This window comes from Punctularia strigosozonata (genome assembly GCF_000264995.1).
Source record: "Punctularia strigosozonata HHB-11173 SS5 unplaced genomic scaffold PUNSTscaffold_12, whole genome shotgun sequence".
In the NCBI taxonomy this organism is placed as follows: domain Eukaryota; kingdom Fungi; phylum Basidiomycota; class Agaricomycetes; order Corticiales; family Punctulariaceae; genus Punctularia; species Punctularia strigosozonata.
In genome coordinates this window covers 959,999-979,000 of record NW_006767444.1, presented here as the reverse complement: position 1 = coordinate 979,000, position 19,002 = coordinate 959,999, and the positions used below count along the sequence as shown (strand labels likewise).

Here is a 19,002-nt window from a genome sequence, read left to right as displayed (position 1 = left end):
CTATGAACCTGGCACTACCAATCATATCACTATCGCAGCCCTCGCTGTCTGAAATGCGCTTCGTGCGGCCATCTGTTTGAGAGGACACCATTGCGGGTTTACAACATCAGGCTGGGTACACGAGAAGAAGCATTGTGGTGTACTCAAATGGTCCCGAGGCCGGTCAGGTCGAGGTGCAGCTCCTGCAAAGCCGAGGGCATGGCGTCGCCGTCGTCTTCTACCACGGCCTCGAAATTTTTGATGCAGAACATGTTAATGTACAGAGTCGAAATAGCGCATCCATATCCGGATACGGTCATACGCTCTTCCTCTTAAAGTGATTCGGTCCATTTTTCGGCCATGCGCCAATTGTCGCTGAAGTCGATGTTCCAGACGGACACCGTTCTCTCCTCGGTATGACCACTGCGCTTCAGCCACTCGCCATGAACCCGGGCCTGCAGGTACGCCTGGTTCTGCCCGCAGATTCTTACAACATGAATGTTCGCCGCGTCGTCGACGAGGGTATCCTCACTCGTGATCGCACGTTCGGGCCCTAGATCTGCAACGCAAGCCGAAGAGTCAGCGTTTGTCCATCATCTGATGAGCTTGCACTCACCTAGATAATGGCGTCTGGACCTGACTTGCGCAATGTCCATGTGTTCCCTTCCAATGTAGAGTTCCTGCAAACCTGGAGGATGTGCAGCCCCAGTTGTGCTGGCTCTGAAGAATAAAGGAATGAGCGGCTTGCATCGTCTATGGTCCCCAATTAATCGGCAAGCTCGGCAGTGAACGGGAAAGTATGCCTACGAGCCGACGACATGACTGATATGCAAACGCAGAGAAGGAATCCCGCGGAGACATGAAGTTATCTCTTCGGGTGTGGGATACTTTGAGAAACATCAGAAAGTACATTCGCCGGTGTGAAACTAGACTCACCGACACCGTGCCCGTGAAAAAGCTTAGATGTGCGTTCGCTTCGAGCCCAAGATGCCTGAGCGAAGGGCAGGTTCTAATCAATGCCCTGACACGGCTCCAGTGAAGGATCGAGGAATAATCGAAATCTGACGATCGATGGTGCATAGTGAGCGAAACGAGTTTGGGACCGTGTCGATCCATGATGGTGTCTAGAAGCTCGTCCGGGCAGGGAACAAAGAGTTCAATGCTCTGCAGCGTGCGTGGGAGGGCAGCCAAGACGTCCACGACGTGCGCAGGTGGATCTGTTGAGTACTCCCGACTCGTCTGAATCCTCAGCTGGAAGGTATTCAGTGCGGGGAGTGCTTCTCCCGCGGCTGCGAGGGCGTGCAGAAGGTGTTCAGAGCCGTCACTATCCCAGACGTCGAGGTAAAGGGCGCGGAGCTGGGTCCATTGACGGAGACACGTCACGAATTGCTTAGCGCTGCTGGGAGTATAATGAAAACCGTTCAGCCTGAGCGAGTTAAGCGTAGGGCACGGTATCGAGATACAAGATGTGTCTTGTAAGAAGGGGGCCGGGGTGGGATTATACCGAGTGCGTCCTTGACGAGGATCGAGGGTGAGTTCTAAGGATTTAAGCTTTGGGGATCGCTTGATAATGTGCGCGAAGCGCTCGAGAGGATGATCTGTAGTCCAAATCACGGAGGACACACGAGAAAGATTGCTGGAGCTGGGCAGCGCATAGCCGTCGTAGTGATGGAGAGAGAGCTCGCATTCGGGAAATCCGGATTCTAGCGTGGCGAGCAATCTGGGTGGTATAGTCATGTCCCCCGACCAACTGTGTGCGCGATGAGTAATCCACCCTTGAGATGTTAATGGGCAACGTACATGAATTCTTTCAGTGGTAGGCTGCCGAGTTCACGAGCCAGAGCGACCACAAGCTTCTCCAAACTCGAGCCAAACCGCGCTTCAAAGGATGTCCAGTGCTTGTCGCGCACGCCTGGCACGACAAGAAGCCTCGTCTTAACCTGTATCTCCTTCACGTGGCGGTGAAGGTGCGAAGCCTTCCTGAAGAACTTGAGCTGCTTTTTGAAGCCTTTCTTGGAATCCTGGCAGGTTAAAACTAACACCATGCGACGGAAAAGAAAAGGACGGGAGGCGTCCGCGAAGTCCCGGTTGACCAGCACGGTTGAGAGAACGTCCCCGGGATGTATGTCATGGAGCTGTCGCAAATGCATGAACGCAAGAAGTCGGGATTGCCAGGCATCGGACGCGCACCTGGTCTATGACTTGGTAGACGACATCGTATGGCAACATGCCGGTGTCGTCGCACGAGTACAACCACCCTTCCTAAGTTACGTCCATCTCGGATATGGTTAGTGCTCGGCGTTAAGGCGTGGAAATACACACGTGGGCGTGACGCTAGCGGGCGCTGGGCAGTTTATCAGAGTGCGTTTTTTCGATGTTCTCCGCGCTATCAAACGCAAGCACATCCAAGTCACCAAATCAGGTATTGACTGTGGGAGATACTGCGCTCTGATAAGATAGGGCTCATTCAGTTTCAACAGGTCCCGCGAGTCTTGCCAACGGAATACTTAACTTATCCTTCGCTCAACGACACGGAAATCGTAGCCACATGTATGAAAGCAATGTACATATGAAGAAGACTATGGATTTAGATTCAGAGATTGCGCCCTGAAACGAGTAGAACTTACTGCGCAGCAATGGTCACACCGGTCGAAACTGATTGAACCCAGGTGCATCGGCAAAGTCCTTTTTTGATTGCATGGAAGCTTGGCCTCTAGTATGACAGAGGACATGCACATATTGATGAAAAAATCCGAAACACTACCTGCACGTTGCGGTGAATTATACCTATTCATCTGTCACATACGGCAAGAACGCGTCGTTAACGTTTAGCGATTGCGTTAACGCGCAATACCGACGGACGGTACTCCCTAAGGATCTCGCTCGATCCACCTCGTTATCAACTTCCAGTCCCCGTCAGGATCGACGTCCCAGCTTGACAGCGCCCGACTTCTGACATCCTTACGCATGCCCCATTCGCCCGTAACGGTCGCTTGGATGCGGCCGAAGACACGCTCGAGGAGGATGCGTCGGGCGCCAGAGAGGTGGCGGTCGTCCGCAAGCTCGTCTCCGACCACGATATGCGAGGTATCTATGATAACGGGTGAACGAATGTCGATGGGAACAAGAAGTTTGGAGGTTGGGATCACGACTGACCTACGTAGCCTCTTAGACCCGCATACTCGACGTCGAGACGGCGAAGATACGAGACCAAATGGATTGCCCCCACGCCTTTGGCATTCTTGCGGCTCCCGAATATCGAGTGCCCGGGAAAATGACCACTGAAGCTGCGGGTCGACGAAGGCGTCCGTGAGTCGGGCTTCCTGGTCATTGGTAATGCGTTGCGCTTACCGAGGGACCCAGCCACCGGGGCGAAGATGCAGTGAGGATATACTCCGCAGACCACCCGTAGCTTGGCCGACGCCGGTGCAGTAGCGCAGGTCGTTGTCACTGACGAGGCCGAGGTGCGTCAGGTGCGGGCACTGCGCGAGCAGCGCGTCGAGGTGGGCTTGATCCACTAATGGGGTGCTGAGTGTGGCGCGGACGAATAACTCGAGATACTCGAGCGAGGGACCGTGGTACGTGCCGATGGCCTCGAGGAGTTCCGGAGCGTAGGGGTCGGAGATGGTGAATTGCAGCCGGCGCAGGGCGGCAGGGAGCGCGCGCAGGAGCGCGACGAGAGTTGCCGGAGGGGCAGATTGGAGGTCCGGGATGTATTCGATGTGTATGGCGAGGGCGCGAAGCGGGGGAAGCGAGGGGCCGGAGTCGGCAAGGGCGTGTAGGAGGTAGGAGGAATCGTCTTTCAGGCGGAGGGTGAGGTGTAGAGTGCGGAGGTTAGGCCATTGGGAGAGGAATGCGACGGTCTCGGGTGCACAGTCGGCGGCGTAGTAAAAACCACGAAGGTGGAGAAATGAGAGGGTTTGAGAGGGCGCGGAAGTGCAAGTCGTGTCTTGGAGGAGAGGCGGTGGGTTGGGGATGCGCTGAACGTGCGAATCTTGGGCATGGAGAGTGAGGTCAAGAGAATTGAGGTGTGGGGAGCAGGAGATGATGTGGCCGAAGCGATGGAGGGGACGGTCGAGGGTAAGGACGGTCGCGCGCAGGTGTGAGAGATTGTAGAGAACAGGCAGGGCGTATCCGTCGTAATCGGCGATGTTCAGCTGGCAGAGGGGATGGTGCGCTTCCAGAGAGCGCAAAATGGCATCAGGGATGCCTATGCCTCCAGTCCATCTGGATAGGAGTGAGGCGATCAGATAATGCGGCAGGAGAGCAGCGTAATGGGGGCATACTTGAAGTGCTGGAGATGGTTACCGACCAACTCGCCACACAGGACTTCAGCAAGGCGAGAAAAAAACGCATCAAAAGACTCTTCGTAGCGGATAAAGTCTCTGTTGCGCAACCCGGGAGATGGCAGTTGCTTGGTATGCACTTTGATTTCTTTGACGTGCCGGATCGCATGTGGCGTCTCGATCAGGAACGAGAGACGGTCTTCGCATATTCGTAAATCAATTGCAGAATATGCCACGAAGGATGCCTCGCAGAATACGAAAGGGCGGGAGGCGGTGGCCCAGTCCCGATTGACTTGGATCGTTGAATGAACACCGAGCGGGTGCAGTTCATGTAGCTGATGTCGCGAGATCGCATGATTATCAACATCGGCTCAGGATACAAAACTAGTGTAGAACTCACCTGAGAAATAACTTGACAAATAATATCGTATGGTAACATTATCCGCGATGAAGCGGGCCATGTTCTGTCCAAAACAAGGGGAGGATGGCGTCCGAGCCAGATTAGGCTCGTCACTCAGGGGCAAAACGCGGGGAAGGACTGCCCGGAACGGAAGGCGAGCGGTCAGGTGACCGAGACGCGACACCCTCGCGTCGGTTGGTGTGACGCGTGACAAAGTTCAACGCCCGACGTTTCGCTTCCTCCCCCAACACCCGCACCCTCGCGCTCGCCGTCGTCGCCGTCCTCCGGGACATCCCCTGCCACAGGATGTGGTCCAAACTCACCAGCGCCGTCAAGTCGCGCTCCGGCGTCGCCTCGTCCGACTCCGATGCTGACCAGCCCCACCTACCGGCACAGCGCCAACCGAAAGGCGCTGCCGTCGTCAACACCCTCAACGCCCTCCAGAGCCGAGCGTCACTCGAACTACTGAACGAGCGCGCAAGACAGGGTGCAATGTCACCTACGCTCTCCCAAGCTACACTGTCATCCGCGTCTACCTCGAGCCACCCCTACAACGAAGCCCAAACACTCGGCCGCGCAGACGTCATGTCGAAGGTCTACCAGCAACATCCCAACCTTTCCGTCTTCCACTCGAATGATTCAACGGATGTGCCGTTTCCGACACCCTCGCCGCCACCTTCCCCGTCCAAGACCCAATCCGGCATACGGAACATGTTCAAACGGAACCCGCAACATCAGCAACATCCGTTTCAAGGCGACAACGAGGGCGAACATGCTCGACCTGCTTCCCCGTTCAAGCTCCCGCTGCTCCCCAAGAAGGGTGCTGCTCAGAAAGCGCAGACGCTCGCGATCAAAACCAACTGTACGCCGTTCTCACGCCCTCTATCGTACTGCCACCGGAGCCGAACGCTGATCCTGTTCGTTTCCAGTATCACAGGTATCGCTGGACAAACCGTCGGCAGAATCGCCGCGCCCACAAAGCTCTCTGCGGAGATCGTTCGACAACCTACGGCAATTCACGCAGCCGCGCCCGGACACAAACACAACCTCAAATGGTGCTAATCCGCGTCCTACACGACCCTCGGTCGACAGCACTTCAAGCGCCGACGTTCGGAATCCCGGGACGCCTGTGTCCGCTGTAAGCGAGCATGTATTGGACCACAAGGGCTCGCTTCGGTCGATCTTGAAGGATCGCAATACTCCCGGCACAGGCCGGAGCGTGCGGTTCTTCTCCAGGGATGCGTATAAGGTGATCAGCCCAGATGTTACTGCGAGCGAGGCGGAGCAAAGTGTGAGTGTATGCGTACATAATCATGTAACGCGAACCTGATTGAGTTCATGCACAGAGCAAGGAGGCCGTCGTCGCCGAAGAAGAGAACGCATTTATCAACAAACTACAAGCCGCTGCATCGTTCAAGAACCGCTCACCTCCGAGGGCGTCCGTTCTGGACGTCTTCTCCCCTTCAAGCTCCCCATCCGCCCAGGATACCCTCAAATTCAACGTCCCAGCGACCAGCACCGCACCGCCTACGCCGTATGCGGATAATCACGCTTCCAGATCCCAGTTCAAACCTGACGCAACCGGGATGTCTATGGGTCTCATGCCACCGCCAGATGTCTCCAACATATTCGACCTCAGTATGCGGGAACAGCTCCCGCCCATCCCCATCAGCTCGGAGGGTCTGATGGACGGCGCTATTGAAATTCATGAGGATAACGATGGGCCTGCCGTTCGAGTCGGGAATGCTTCGCTAGACAGCGGAAGGTCGTACGTCGATGCGTCCCTGGATAGCAACGCCAGCAATATGTCGTTCGACTCCAATGTCGAGATGGGCATCGCGAAAGGCAACCTCACGAACGAGGGCGGCTACTTCGACGTCCCCCCTCCGCTGCCAGCGAAGCACTCGCGCAGCGCATCGTTCGGGAGCTTGCTCGGCCAGACGGTATTCCATTCCCCTTCCGGTTCTGTGTCATCAGGCCCGCATTCAGCGCCGCTGTCCAACAACCCGTCCCCGCTCAGCTCAAGCGGAGTACTCTCCGCCAACCCTACCACCTCTCCGACCAACGCTGTCCAACAGAGCCCCGGCATTGGTGTCTTTAAGGACGGCCGTTTCATCGCTCATCACAAGCGCGTGTCTGAGGTGTCGACGGCGTCCGCGGGCAAGTTCTCCGTCAGCTCGTCCTCGTCCGGCTCCGGGTACGGGCAGGTCATCCCGAGCAAGTACGACATTCGCGCGTCGCCAGCGTCGGGCAAGTCGAGCCTTCAACGCGGAGATTCTGCAGGCAGCTACAGGAATCGCGCGTTCAGCGATACCGTGTTTCATTCTATGCTACGTGGGGGCGGTGGCGACAGCACGCCCAGCCCGAACGCTAAGAGGAGTTCGCGACAGGTGCTTCCCGGCGGATTCGAGTCGCGCGTGCTCATGGGGTACGAGGTCGACCCGTCCCGAGCAGGTCTTGGCGACGTCGAGGAGGAGGGCTCGCGCCCGGTGTCGTTCCTCCCCGGGAACGGGACCCCGGAGGCGGACATCAACGACCTGTCGTCGGACGCGCTTGCGCAAGGCGTGTTCGCGTCTCGGGCGCAGTCGCCGCAAGAGGGTGAGGGCGGCGAACCCGACCCGTTCAGCACGCACGCGACCGCGTATTATACACCCGCGACGCCGCCGGAGAAGAAGGCGAAGGCGGTCGCGCGCGCGGTACGCGGCGGGACGGCGTCGGCGGAGGAAGACCTCATCGTGTCGTTGCGCACGCAGCTTGCGCTCCGGGAGGAGATGTGCAAGCAGTTCGAGATCGATCTAGGGGCAAGGGACGAGCTCGTGAACGGGCTCGCGGGCAAGTGCGAACGTGTGGAGGCGGAGGTGGAGAAGCGCCGGGCGCAGCTGAGGGCGTGGAAGAAGCGCGTTGGGGAGCTCGAGAGGGCGTGCAGGGGGCTGGAGGAGCAGGTGGATAGAAGTCGACAGGAAAGCTTTGAGAGGAGTGTCATGGATGAGGCGAGCGGAGAGGCTATGCGGGAGCTGCATCGCCGCATGGGGAGGATGGAGGCGGAGAGGAGGGAGTGGGAGGGGAGAGAGCAGTCCGTGCTGCGCGAGCTGCATGAGGCGAGAAGTAGGGGCGAGGAGGCGGAGAACGAGCTGAAGACGCTGAGAGCCGAACTGAAGAGGAGAGAGGAAGGTGAGGAAGAGTTGAGGAGGGGCATCCGTGAGGCGAAGGAGCAGATGGAGATGATGGAGCAGCTCGCAGCAGGCGAGGGCGACAATTCTATGGTGGTGCGCGAGCACGAGCGTGCTGCTCTGGAGCTGTTGCAGGCGGAGAAGCGGGACACGTCGCAGTCCTTGGACAGCGCGCGGGGCCAGATTGAAGAGCTGGAGGAACGGCTGGCGAAGCGCGATCAGGAGTATGACGTGCTCAAGGCCGAGCTTGAGGCGCAGTGGAAGGGTACGGAGGAGGCTAGCGAAAGGATGGACCGCGTGACGAGGGAGAGGGATGCGGCTCGGGCGGAATTGGAGGAGTGTCAACGGAGGATGGAGGGGATGGAGGTGGAGTGGCAGACGAGCGAGAACAGGAAGATGGAGCTCGAGGCCGAGGTACAGGACGTCCTCGCTGCCAAGGAAGACTTGGAGCACGAAAGGGAACAGGTTAGTATCTGCCTCGCATTGTCGTTCAAAGTCCATTGGCTGACCGCATACTCAGCTCGAGGAGGAGATCCGACAGGAACGTGCTCACGCTGATCAGCTGGAGTCCGCCGTTCAAGAACGCGATGCACGCATTTCAGAGCTAGAACAGGAACGGAAGTACGCCCTTGACAAGGCTACCCGCACAGAAGAACTCGTCAAGGAGCGTGACGCTGAGATCGAGAATCTGGCCCATCGCGTCGTCTCATGTGAAGACGAAGCCGAGAACCTCCGCGAGCAGCTGTCCACCGTCAAGCGCGAGCACGGCCGCCTCGCGGATGAGCATCGCCGAACGCTCGAGGAGGGTGACAAGCGCTCGGACGAACGCGTCTCGCAGGTGGAAAACCTGCTCAAGGAGAAGGCGGAGGCGGAGGTGCAGCTCCGTGCCCTCGAGGAGCGGGTCAAGGCCCTCGACGATGAGGCGAACAAACTGCGGAGGCAGGTGCACGAGCTGAAGATGGAGGGTTCGGACAAGGACCTGAAGATGGTGCACATGAAGAAGCAACTCGCCGCTATGGAAGAGGACAACGAAGGCCTGAACGTTGCTCTAGATTCTAAGCAGCAGGAGTTGGAACTTGTCAGTTGTCCTGCCTGCGTGTTCAGGTGTAAGACTAATATCAGTTCCTTGTCGCAGGTCAAACGGAAACTTGCCGTTCGCGCTGCGACGGCAGGTACGCCTACGCTCTCCAAGACGACGCGTCGGGAGTCGGTGCTAGCTACGCCGGCCTCGCGTCGGTCTTCCGTCGTCGCCGCCGACACACCCAGCTCGTCTCGGCCTTCGTCAGCCATGTCTGAGGCGAACACGACAGCGAAGGCGCTCAGCAAAACCTCTCGCCCGAATCATATGGCCACCGATTCGGTCGGTTCCGTGGGCTCGAGCGGTTCGAGCACCGCAACAAAAGCGAAAATTGCCGGAGCCATGGGTCCGCCTTCATCCATCGTCATCAAGCCACGATCTTCCGTGTCTGGCACAACGGCAACACCCGCGTCTCGCGTCCGGTCTCCGGTATCGGTCTCCACGACCGCGAGTCGTCTCTCCGGCGCTCGCTCCCCGCCCTCGGCCTTGCCCCGTTCTTTGACGGCGAGCATGAGCAGGCGCGTGTCGGTTGACGCATCGACGAGGACGCCGATCAAGAACCGCGGCGCGCCGAACCAGAGCGAAAGCGAGCAGAGTGGCAGCGGCAAGGAGAACAACCCGAAGGCTGCGAGAAGGATGTCGGCCATCCCGGTGCCCGCGTGATATACCCCCCCTCCCTACCAAACAACCGCATCATACACGCTATAATCGATCGATACTTGCAACCCACCTCGACAATGTAGCATCTCTCAGCACGCACACGCCGCACCTACGCATTTATGCACGCATATCGATATTTATCTATCGGGGTGCGCTCGGTAACAACGACGTAACCTCCCCCCTTCCTTCGCTATCTCGCATACTCGCTTATATATGGACAAGAATGTGTTCTGCTCTGCTGCTTTACGTTGCTGTGTTCGCCTACTTTCTTGCGCTTCGTCGCTTGCTGCCTCATATAGTCCATATGCTGTCCTTCCACACGAGTCGTGCTGAAGTTGTTATGCTCTCGAACATGTATTACCGATCCAAAGAAAACCAAGCTTTCTGCCATGATTGTGCTCGCAGTTGCTATGTCTTGAAGTAAGCTGCAGAGGATAACGCCGACATCCATACTTGGCTCGCTTTTCGATGCATACGATTGAGAGCTGACTATTGGATGTGCTGGAGAGGGTGGCTCGATTGGCCAGGTCGCGTCGCAGAACGCGAAGCCTGATCGGCACTTTTACCCTCACGATCGCCTTCGAACCCCAGCGTCTTTACTTTTCGTACTGGATGGTCGGCCTGCGAGCATTCCTTGACGCTTTTCATGATTGTGTCCTAGCAGGACCATTCAAGTGCTGGTTTGACGATAGATTTAGCCGGAGCCGGGTGTACGCAACCACTCTCATCACGGCAGGGCGGCCGAGTTCTAACCATGATATGTATATAGAAAACCCTCTAGCCGGTAGTCAACGTGATTCTGTTCATGCACCCTCGCCCTCATACCACTTCACGGCCCTTCACGGCGCGTCGCTGCGTCTCAGTGAGATGCAGAGCATAGAGTTGACCGGTGCGTTCAGTGAGCTTTTGACCTATGTTGAGGAGGTTGTGACCATCGGAATCGGATAGGCCTACGCTGCATGGGCCTGCGCAATCGTCGCTTCTACTGCACCATAGAAGCAGGCGAGGACATTTTCGAAACACCGCTCTCCACCAAAACCAGAGAACCCTCATGGGACTCGGCATTCCTCGTGTACGTGTTAACTCCCCCTGCCCGGACGTGCCTGATTGGATGCTGACCTCCACCTACAGACCCAGTGATGGCGTGTCGCCGATCACCGTCCATGTATGGATGCAACAGGAAGCGATCGCAGGGCTTATATCTCGTCGTGACATCCTAGTAGGAGATATCACGATTGATCAACCGGACAGCGGGCCAAGGGGTGAGTTGTGCCGTCACTGCCGTAGCCCCGTCTTCAAGCACTGATATTCGCCAGGTATCGATAGTGAATCCTTGCTCATGAAAGACCGCGACAAGCGACAAGCAGATGCTTGCATATCCTTCACCGTCACCCGTCCGGTCGGCGCGTCCCAAAAATATTCCCTGGCGACGAGTCCTACAGCATCCCCGGGCCTGTCGTCCTCTTCTGCTCCTCGGTTGTACGACCCATTCGCGGAAAAGAGGTGAACATCACTATCCGTCAAACAGCGATTTTCGTGCTTACACTCCGCAGCGAACTCAGCAACCATGTGGCAGCGGCCACGGTCGTAACGGACGCCATGCGTCCTGCATGGGGTCCTGCTGAGATCGTCGTCAGCGCGGTCGAGGGCGCCGAGAACATAGTCAGCTCGATCAGCGATGCGTGCGACAGTTGGGATTTCCTATTGGGCAAGCTCCAAATTTTCGTTGAGATCACCGACGGCATTTCCCAGGTACTTGGTTGGCGTACCTTTTAACTGCCACCAGTCGTCTTGACGCGAGCTACTCGAATAGATCCATCCGTATGCGCAATTGGCTTTCAGCGTGATAGCGGCCATCCCGAAGGTAGGGGGCTCCGTTCTGCTGGAGATGTCTTAGTTGACACCTCCTATTTGCAGGCTATCGTCTCGCAGACTCAGAAGGATGACGCCCTGCGTGATCTGGTGGATACGATGAGCGGGGCATTGAACCTGATGCAGGAGGCCGAGCCTCTCCGACAGGACGGCAATCGCCGCGATACTGCACAGCTCATCGCGAGACAAGTCAGGGAGTGTGCACATTTTATCTCCAAATACGCACGTACCGAGCGCTTCGGTGAGCTGGCATTCCACACTGCACTGGACACAAATGACACGAGCATTTGACAGCAAAACGGCTCATTCAGAACCTGGGACGTAATATCGCCGATGATGTCGCAAAATACAAGGAGTCGTTCGCTAAGCTTATCCAACGATTCAACGACCACACAGTCGTGGTGACGAATATCGTTACGCTGAGGGTTATGGAGAGCGTAGGGCGCTTCGGTGAGAGTACTTTCAAGGGTGCTGAAGGACCTCCCATTGACTTCGCCTAGATCAGAGCCTCACGTTGAGCAGCCTGCTCGTCGCCCCGGGATCAGGGTTCCAACCCGAGAAGGGGTGCTTGCCAGGCACTCGTACGCCGCTGATCGACCTGATCATGAAGTGGGTCTATTCGGTAGATGAAGAGGACACCAAACCCGTTTTTTGGCTTCACGGACCTGCAGGATCCGGGAAATCGGCGATCTCACATGCCGTGGCCGAACGTTGCCGGGCGGATGGACGACTGGGGCGTATCTTTTGCTTCAGCACGTCGGCGCGAGATCGGAAATTGGAGCAAATGTTCCCGACGATCGCGGTCGGATTGGCGGATCTCGATCCTGACTGGAGGAAGACCCTCTGCGAGACCATTCAACGCGACCACGAACACGATCTCAACACGACGTACTCCTTGCAGCTCCAATTCGAGAATTTCCTGCTCGAGCCGGCCAAGGGTTTGGAGGAACGGGCCGTGGGACCCATCGTGGTGATCATCGATGCGTTAGACGAATGCGGAGGCATATCCCAGCGCGCGCAGCTGCTCAAGTACATCTCGCGTTTTGCCGAATTGCCCTCGAACTTCCGCTTCCTCTTCACTTCGCGTTCGGATCGGGACATGATGGACGTCCTATCGAAGCTGCCTTGCGTACGCTCTCAGGACATCGCCGATCCTGAATACGACACCGCGGACGCGGACATCGGCCTATTCGTGAACGAAAGCCTATCCACGTATTCTATGATCACGGAAGATCCGCGTTGGGTAAGCAGCAGGGTAGTGGACACACTGGTCGGAGCCGCCGAGAAATCGTTCCAGTGGGCATCGACGGCTTGCGCCTTCATTCGGGGTGAGGGTGATTACCAGGAATACGACTGGCATGAACGCTTCGAGGCCGTCGTCGGTTCTGTATCCGCATCACAGCAGTCAGACGTTCAATATCATAACCTTGATTCCCTGTACCACCTCGTCCTCAGCCGGCTCTTCAAGAGTGGTCCTTCTATCCGTTTCAAGCGAATATTAGGACGAGTGTTGGCAGTCCGCGAGCCACTATCAATCGAAGCGTTGAAAGGACTTCATGGCGAAGACGAAGGGCCCGAATGGACGAAGAACCTCCTCAGTCTCATGGGGTCTCTGTTATACGGCGTTTCGCAAGCAGAAACCCCCATCCGTCCATTGCATGGCTCTTTCCGTGAGTTCTTGACCGACGGCACTCGAAGCGGTCCCTATTGCGTGGATCTTGACGATGCGGACGACAAATTGGTACACTCGACCCTCCGCATCATGAAGAGCTCCCTTAGATTCAATATATGCCACCTCGAGAGCTCGTACAAGCTGAATACGGAGTACGATGATCTCGACCAACGTATCCGAACTTACATGACGCCCGGTCTCATTTACTCTATTCGTTATTGGGCGCAACACGTTGGGCAGGAGCGCGCAGCCTCCGACCCCAATCTGCTATGGAACATCGAAAATTTCTTTGCGAACCACGCTTTGTCGTGGCTGGAGTCCCTGAGCCTGCTCAGATCTCTGCTCTCTTGCGCTTCTACCTTATCAGCATTGAAGCGATTTGCCTCGGTGCGTGTTCTTCTGTCATCGAGGGACATTATCTGACAATCAGGATATAGGCAAATGCCAAAGCTAGTAGGCTTCTACGCTGGGTCGACGATATGGATCGGTTCATACACCTCTATGGAGCTGTGATATCAAGCTCGGCGCCTCATATCTACGTGTCCGCCCTTCCTTTTAGCCCGACAACATCCTTGATAGCTCAATACTACGCGGAGCGTTTTTCGCAATCTGCGAAGGTCTTCAGAGGAAGGGCGACACATTGGCCGGCGCTGCGGTCTGTCATGCGCGGCCACAGTGAACTCGTCGTGTCCGTTGCATTCTCCAGAGATGGAAAGCGGATTGTGTCCGCGTCATACGACCACCTCATCCGAGTGTGGGATGCAGCGACAGGAGAGGCCGTCGGAAAACCTCTAGAGGGCCACACCGCCGACGTCAATTCTGTGATGTTCTCTTTCGATGGCAGAAGGATTCTCTCGTGTTCCGACGATGAAACTATCAGGCTCTGGGACGCAGAGAGCGGGGAGGCCCTTGGAGGTCCCCTCACAGGCCACGGTCGTAAAGTCAACTCCGTCGCGTTCTCACCCGATGATAACTACATCGTCTCCGGGGGCAACGATGGGACTATCCGGGTGTGGGACGCGATGACCGGGGAAGCTATCGGTCAGCCTATGGAGGATGGAAACGCCGTCAACGCCGTCGCCTTTTCGCCGGATGGGGCACGTCTTGTCGCTGGCTCGGAGGACAACACTGTCAACGTATGGGACATAGCGTCGGGAGAACTTCTCTTCGACCCGTTCGTGGGTCACAGCGGCCCCATCCGCTCTGTTGCTTTCTTTCCCGACGGAAAGCGTATCGCCTCGGCATCCGACGACTGCACCGTCAGGGTATGGGACGCGGGAACAGGGCAGACCATCCAGGGACCATTCCGAGGTCATACCGATGCCGTATTTTCCGTATCAGTTTCAAGCGACGGGAAGCGTATCGTCTCGGGCTCCTTGGACGACACCATCCGGATATGGGACGCAGATAGCGAAGACTTGATCGGGCAGCCCATCCGCTGCCGCAGTACGGCTGTCGCTTCGGTCGCATTCTCACCGGATGGAACGTACATCGTTTCGGGCTCCGCAGACAAGACGGTTCGAGTTTGGTACGCAGACAGCGGAGAGAGCGTCAGAGAATCCATCGAAGGACACAGTGGCGGGGTCTCCTCTATCGATTTCTCCCCCGATGGGGTCCGCCTCATTTCTGGTTCCTACGATCAATCAATTCGGCTATGGAATGTCGGAACAGGAAAGGCTATCGCGAAACTGACATGGGACGACCAGAATATCACCGCCGTCGCATTCTCTCCCGATGGCAAACGCATTGCCTCCGGCTCCTTCGACAAGATGATCAGGATCTGGGACACAGAACAGAGGATCGCCATAAGGGGCCCGTTGCGAGCGCACAGTGACATCGTCCGGTCCGTTGCGTTTGCGCCTGATGGGGTACACGTCATATCGGGGTCCGACGATGGCACCATCGGTATCTGGAGTGCGGAAACGGGAACCATTTTGCTTCTGCGAGGGCATCGAGGCCCAGTTCTCTGCGTTGCGGTTTCAGCAGATGGCGAATACATCATCTCGGGCTCTACGGATCGTACAATCCGAGTGTGGAGCCTGAAAACGAGACAGGCTGTGGGGATGCCTCTTCGCGGCCACCTGGACCGCGTTACGTCTGTTGCATTCTCTCCAGATGGAACATTGGTTGCGTCCGGATCAGATGACACCACGGTGCGCTTATGGAACGCAGAAACAGGGGAGCCTATAGGAGACCCTCTTGAAGGCCATCTGGGGTCCGTTAACGCTCTCGCGTTTTCTCCGGACGGTCGGTGCATCATTTCCGGGTCTGACGACGGCTCCATTCGCATATGGGACTTGGAACGAGGCAAGCTCATGGGCATACCTCTACGCGGACACGTTGGCGTTGTTCGGTCCGTTCGATGGTCACCCGATGGAAGCTGCATTGCCTCGGGCTCCTTGGATTGTTCGATCCGAATATGGGACACAGAGGAAGCGACCGGTGAGTGATCCTACTCGATTTTTACACATCTACGGCCATCTCAAGACGAAATGCGTAGAACCGTCTAAAGGTGCAGCCCCTGGCGTCGCGATCTGCTTTTCGTCTATGCAAGAACATAGGCTTTCAAACGCCCACCTGCTCTTCTCTGGCTCCTCGCGAGGGTTAACCGAGTTGCAGATGAAGCGTGCTTTTTACCTGGACATGGATGGGTGGATCAGGGGTCCCCACCAGGAGCGTCTGTTATGGGTCCCTGATGGCAATCGCTCCAATCTCTGGCAACCGTCTTCCCGACTCCTGTTGCCAGAGGAGAGTACGACGATGCTCGATCTCTGCCGCTTTGCTCACGGCAATTCATGGCCTGAGTGCTATACGCCAAGGTCGAGATAAACGCCGGCGCGCCGGGCCTTTCTCCGGATCTCTCCCTGACCGCACGTCCAACATTGTTTCATTGGGGCATTATTTATATATCGTACGACAAATGAAATAGTAACACGCAACGAACGATCACGTACATACGGCTTCGACCCACCATTCGGATGGCTATGCATCCCCGACGGATAGCGCAGAACAACGAGATACGGAAGGAATCAGTGAAAGCCATCATTGAACATACCTTCAAACGCACGCTGGAGCAATTGTGGATCTGCTGCGTGAGATACTCCTCTGATACTGTAGTGCGAATCGGGTGCATTCGTGACAGTCCATGGCGGAGAGGACTCAGGAGGCAACGTAACACCTCAACGCCAAACCCCCAATTAGTGTTCTCTACCAATGTGGATGTCAGTGGTGATCTGTGGCTCCGGCGCGCCCTTAAAACCGGTCACCTCCCGCTGCTTCCCTGCAGACTCCTCCCACTCGGGTTGCGTTGGCGTTGGCGGCGGGATAGGTATGGTCGCATACGTATGTTAGTGGCAGGCCCTGTTGGTCGTGCTTGCAAGCTCGGTATAGGTGCGAGCGGCGGGACCGGTGGCTACGTTGCGTGCAAGCACTCCCGCTCTCAATACAGAGGCCGGACTCAATGACTGGATGTGGGTCTCTCGGGTACTGACGCCGACTTTTTGGGCAGATGTGATGCGATGGGAGGAGCCATGGTTTTGTGAGCGAAGTGAGGAAATAGCTCGCGATTGGCTAGATGGAATGAAGCAAATTCTTGCGGTCATAGATGAGATGAGCACATGGGATGAGTCGATGACATGAGGGGCCGTCGCACACGTTGAATGTTGAGCACCCTATCCAGTCGAAGGCGAGGGCCTTATTTCATCGTCGAAGCTGTCCTCCTGCCGCATCCCAACTCCGCATGCCTTGGCCTCGGCGTTCACGCCTCTGAGTTCCTCTTGGAGGTGGGGGCAGCTGATACCGACATAACGAGGCCGACTGGAACCGAATTTGAGTTATCGCTTGTCTGCGTCAGGGTGTCAGGGGTTGGGCTTGTTGCGATGATCAGGGTGGCCTGCTGATGACAGTACGTAGCGATCGAGAGACGGGGTTGCGGAGCACGGCTGGAGGATGTAAAGTAGGTGGAGGCCAACGTTTGCGATCGTCATAAGTGATATATGAGAGATGGATGCATGGTCGTTGCTGAAGATCTTGACGATGGCGATGGCCTCGTTCCGTCGTCAAAGCTGTTCCACCTCCGCCGCCGTTTGTGCTGTCCACATCCTACCTCCCCCTTCCTTGTCCTCGCCGTCCTCGCTCACAAATTCCTCGCACAGGTGGAGGCAGCTGATGCAGAACCGAATCCTGCAGCTTGACTGATGCCGGTGTCAGGGGTTGGTAGAGCGAGGCCTGCTTGGGCGAATGCGGAGAGGACAGCTGGAACAGAGACTTCTAGCGATGGTTCTAGGGCGGACCGTCAACGAAGCAGTGGGCGTCGAATCGGGCATCGGGTGTGCTCTACGTACGAAGGCGGCGTGGCATGTCAGCGAAATCGGAGTCTGGGTGGCGTCAACAGCTTTCTACGGTAACCGAATGGGGCACGCTCAAAACCGCGGAGTTCGGACCCAATGCCGGGTGGCGGAGCTCAATAACTGCCATGTGGGCACAATCTAAGCTGCGGTGGACCTCTGGAACCCTGCTGATGCAGAGTAATAGTACTAAGGTAGACCTCATGCGCGTCCGACCCCATAGCACGCGACACGCGTGACATTAGACGTAATACGAGCGAAAAGTTGATTGTCTCCCGGTCTGAGTAGCTTTCGTTCGAGATGCAACTGGGGTTCTACGATAATGTACTGTGCCGATGTTTGACTGCTGCTTTCGAAACGCAAGAATAAGATCCTCGGGAGGAGAGATGAAAACAAGACCGAGGCATGTGATGGACTGCCCTCAGTGCCAAGCCGTGCAACTTGGAGGTTTCTCCTTTCCGCCGCCGTCACAAAACTGTATTGACTATCTGGCATCCATTGAGCTCTGTGGCACGTCGGGGATCACGACTCGACGTTATGCCCTACAAGAAGGGCCGTTTGCGCAAGTGTAACCTCGGCCAGTACGCACAACCTTGTCGCCGCCACGTTGGAGCTATCAGCACGGAGGAGAACAGAAAATGTATGTCGCCAGCAGCATATCCATCTTACCGTACTCAGTATGATGTCTACTAGTTTCCATGCCTCCAGTTACCCAATTGTCTTGCAGCGGCAGCGCGCCTCAATGATTGGTCACACTGTGTCACAGTCATGCCTCACACTCTCGCACACCTTCTCTCCTTTCGCAGTTCGCACTCTCATCAGCAATTGTCAACGGTCCTATCTATGTACAGGAGACATCTATAAAATGCCGGTAACACTTTCGGTGAGAGCTAGTCTAATTGAGAGTTATTTGAATTTTTGCACCTATTACGTCTAATGTCACGCGTGTCGCGTGCTATGGGGTTGGACGCGCATGAGGTCTACCTTACTCTATGCACCCGCTGCTTTACACGAAGTGAGTGTCGCGTCCTCGATATCGTAGGGTAGTATTGTGATGGCGATGACAGATCGTAACAAATTGTTTCACGAGATACGACAGCACACGAGCGAGCCAGTCTCGAGATCTCCGTGAGCGACGCACCCTCGGCCTCTGACGCGCCCGACGCCCGACGCGGCCACGCGAGCGAAGCCCCGCCACCTGCCCAATTGGGCGTGGGAATCTTCCCTTTTTGGAATCACCGCGCCCCGTCCTCGCTCGACACCTCCTATCCGACTCTAAGCAATACCTTCATCCTATACATCCTATACGCTCTTTAATGTTCCTCCTGTTCCTCTTCAAGTCTCCAGCGCTCGAGAGTCCACCCTGGGCGCCCTAGTTATCTCCAGAACGAATTTCCTCTTCCTATCCTTCCCTCCTAGAAGTTTTATTGTGACTCGTCTGTGTACCTAGATACGGGCCTCCTGACAATATAATACCTTTGTAAGCCCATAACATATGTCCTTACGGTCTCAAAATGATGCATTATCGTCCCCCAAGCA

At 56.5% G+C, this 19,002-nt stretch overlaps 5 protein-coding genes across 5 annotated transcripts; 3 read left to right on the top strand and 2 right to left on the bottom strand.

Annotated features, from left to right (window-relative positions):
- Positions 1-311: 311 nt before the first annotated feature.
- PUNSTDRAFT_127805 (uncharacterized protein) lies at positions 312-2,222 on the bottom strand (the record flags this gene model as incomplete). The annotated part of the gene is made up of 6 exons (XM_007387048.1): positions 2,170-2,222; positions 1,780-2,114; positions 1,605-1,729; positions 916-1,577; positions 596-659; positions 312-538 (listed from the first exon to the last, which is right to left on the bottom strand). The coding sequence occupies exons 1-6, from the start codon at positions 2,206-2,208 to the stop codon at positions 312-314; spliced, it is 1,452 nt and encodes a 483-aa protein (XP_007387110.1). The 5' UTR covers positions 2,209-2,222.
- Positions 2,223-2,658: 436 nt separating this feature from the next.
- PUNSTDRAFT_145794 (uncharacterized protein) lies at positions 2,659-4,708 on the bottom strand. The gene is made up of 5 exons (XM_007387047.1): positions 4,666-4,708; positions 4,266-4,600; positions 3,331-4,206; positions 3,136-3,266; positions 2,659-3,070 (listed from the first exon to the last, which is right to left on the bottom strand). The coding sequence occupies exons 1-5, from the start codon at positions 4,702-4,704 to the stop codon at positions 2,850-2,852; spliced, it is 1,602 nt and encodes a 533-aa protein (XP_007387109.1). The 5' UTR covers positions 4,705-4,708; the 3' UTR covers positions 2,659-2,849.
- Positions 4,709-4,971: 263 nt separating this feature from the next.
- On the top strand, positions 4,972-9,753 carry PUNSTDRAFT_145793 (uncharacterized protein; the record flags this gene model as incomplete). The annotated part of the gene is made up of 5 exons (XM_007387046.1): positions 4,972-5,527; positions 5,595-5,956; positions 6,012-8,300; positions 8,356-8,913; positions 8,971-9,753. The coding sequence occupies 5 exons, from the start codon at positions 4,972-4,974 to the stop codon at positions 9,574-9,576; spliced, it is 4,371 nt and encodes a 1,456-aa protein (XP_007387108.1). The 3' UTR covers positions 9,577-9,753.
- A 1,988-nt stretch (positions 9,754-11,741) lies between these two features.
- On the top strand, positions 11,742-15,018 carry PUNSTDRAFT_37120 (tricorn protease domain 2-containing protein; the record flags this gene model as incomplete). The annotated part of the gene is made up of 5 exons (XM_007387045.1): positions 11,742-11,895; positions 11,946-13,508; positions 13,568-14,129; positions 14,382-14,730; positions 14,794-15,018. Coding segments are annotated over 5 exons (2,853 nt in total), but the record flags the coding sequence as incomplete, so codon positions are not given.
- A 1,389-nt stretch (positions 15,019-16,407) lies between these two features.
- PUNSTDRAFT_54754 (uncharacterized protein) lies at positions 16,408-17,459 on the top strand (the record flags this gene model as incomplete). Its single annotated transcript, XM_007387044.1, has 2 exons — positions 16,408-17,109; positions 17,134-17,459. A coding segment is annotated over one exon (177 nt), but the record flags the coding sequence as incomplete, so codon positions are not given.
- Positions 17,460-19,002: the final 1,543 nt, after the last annotated feature.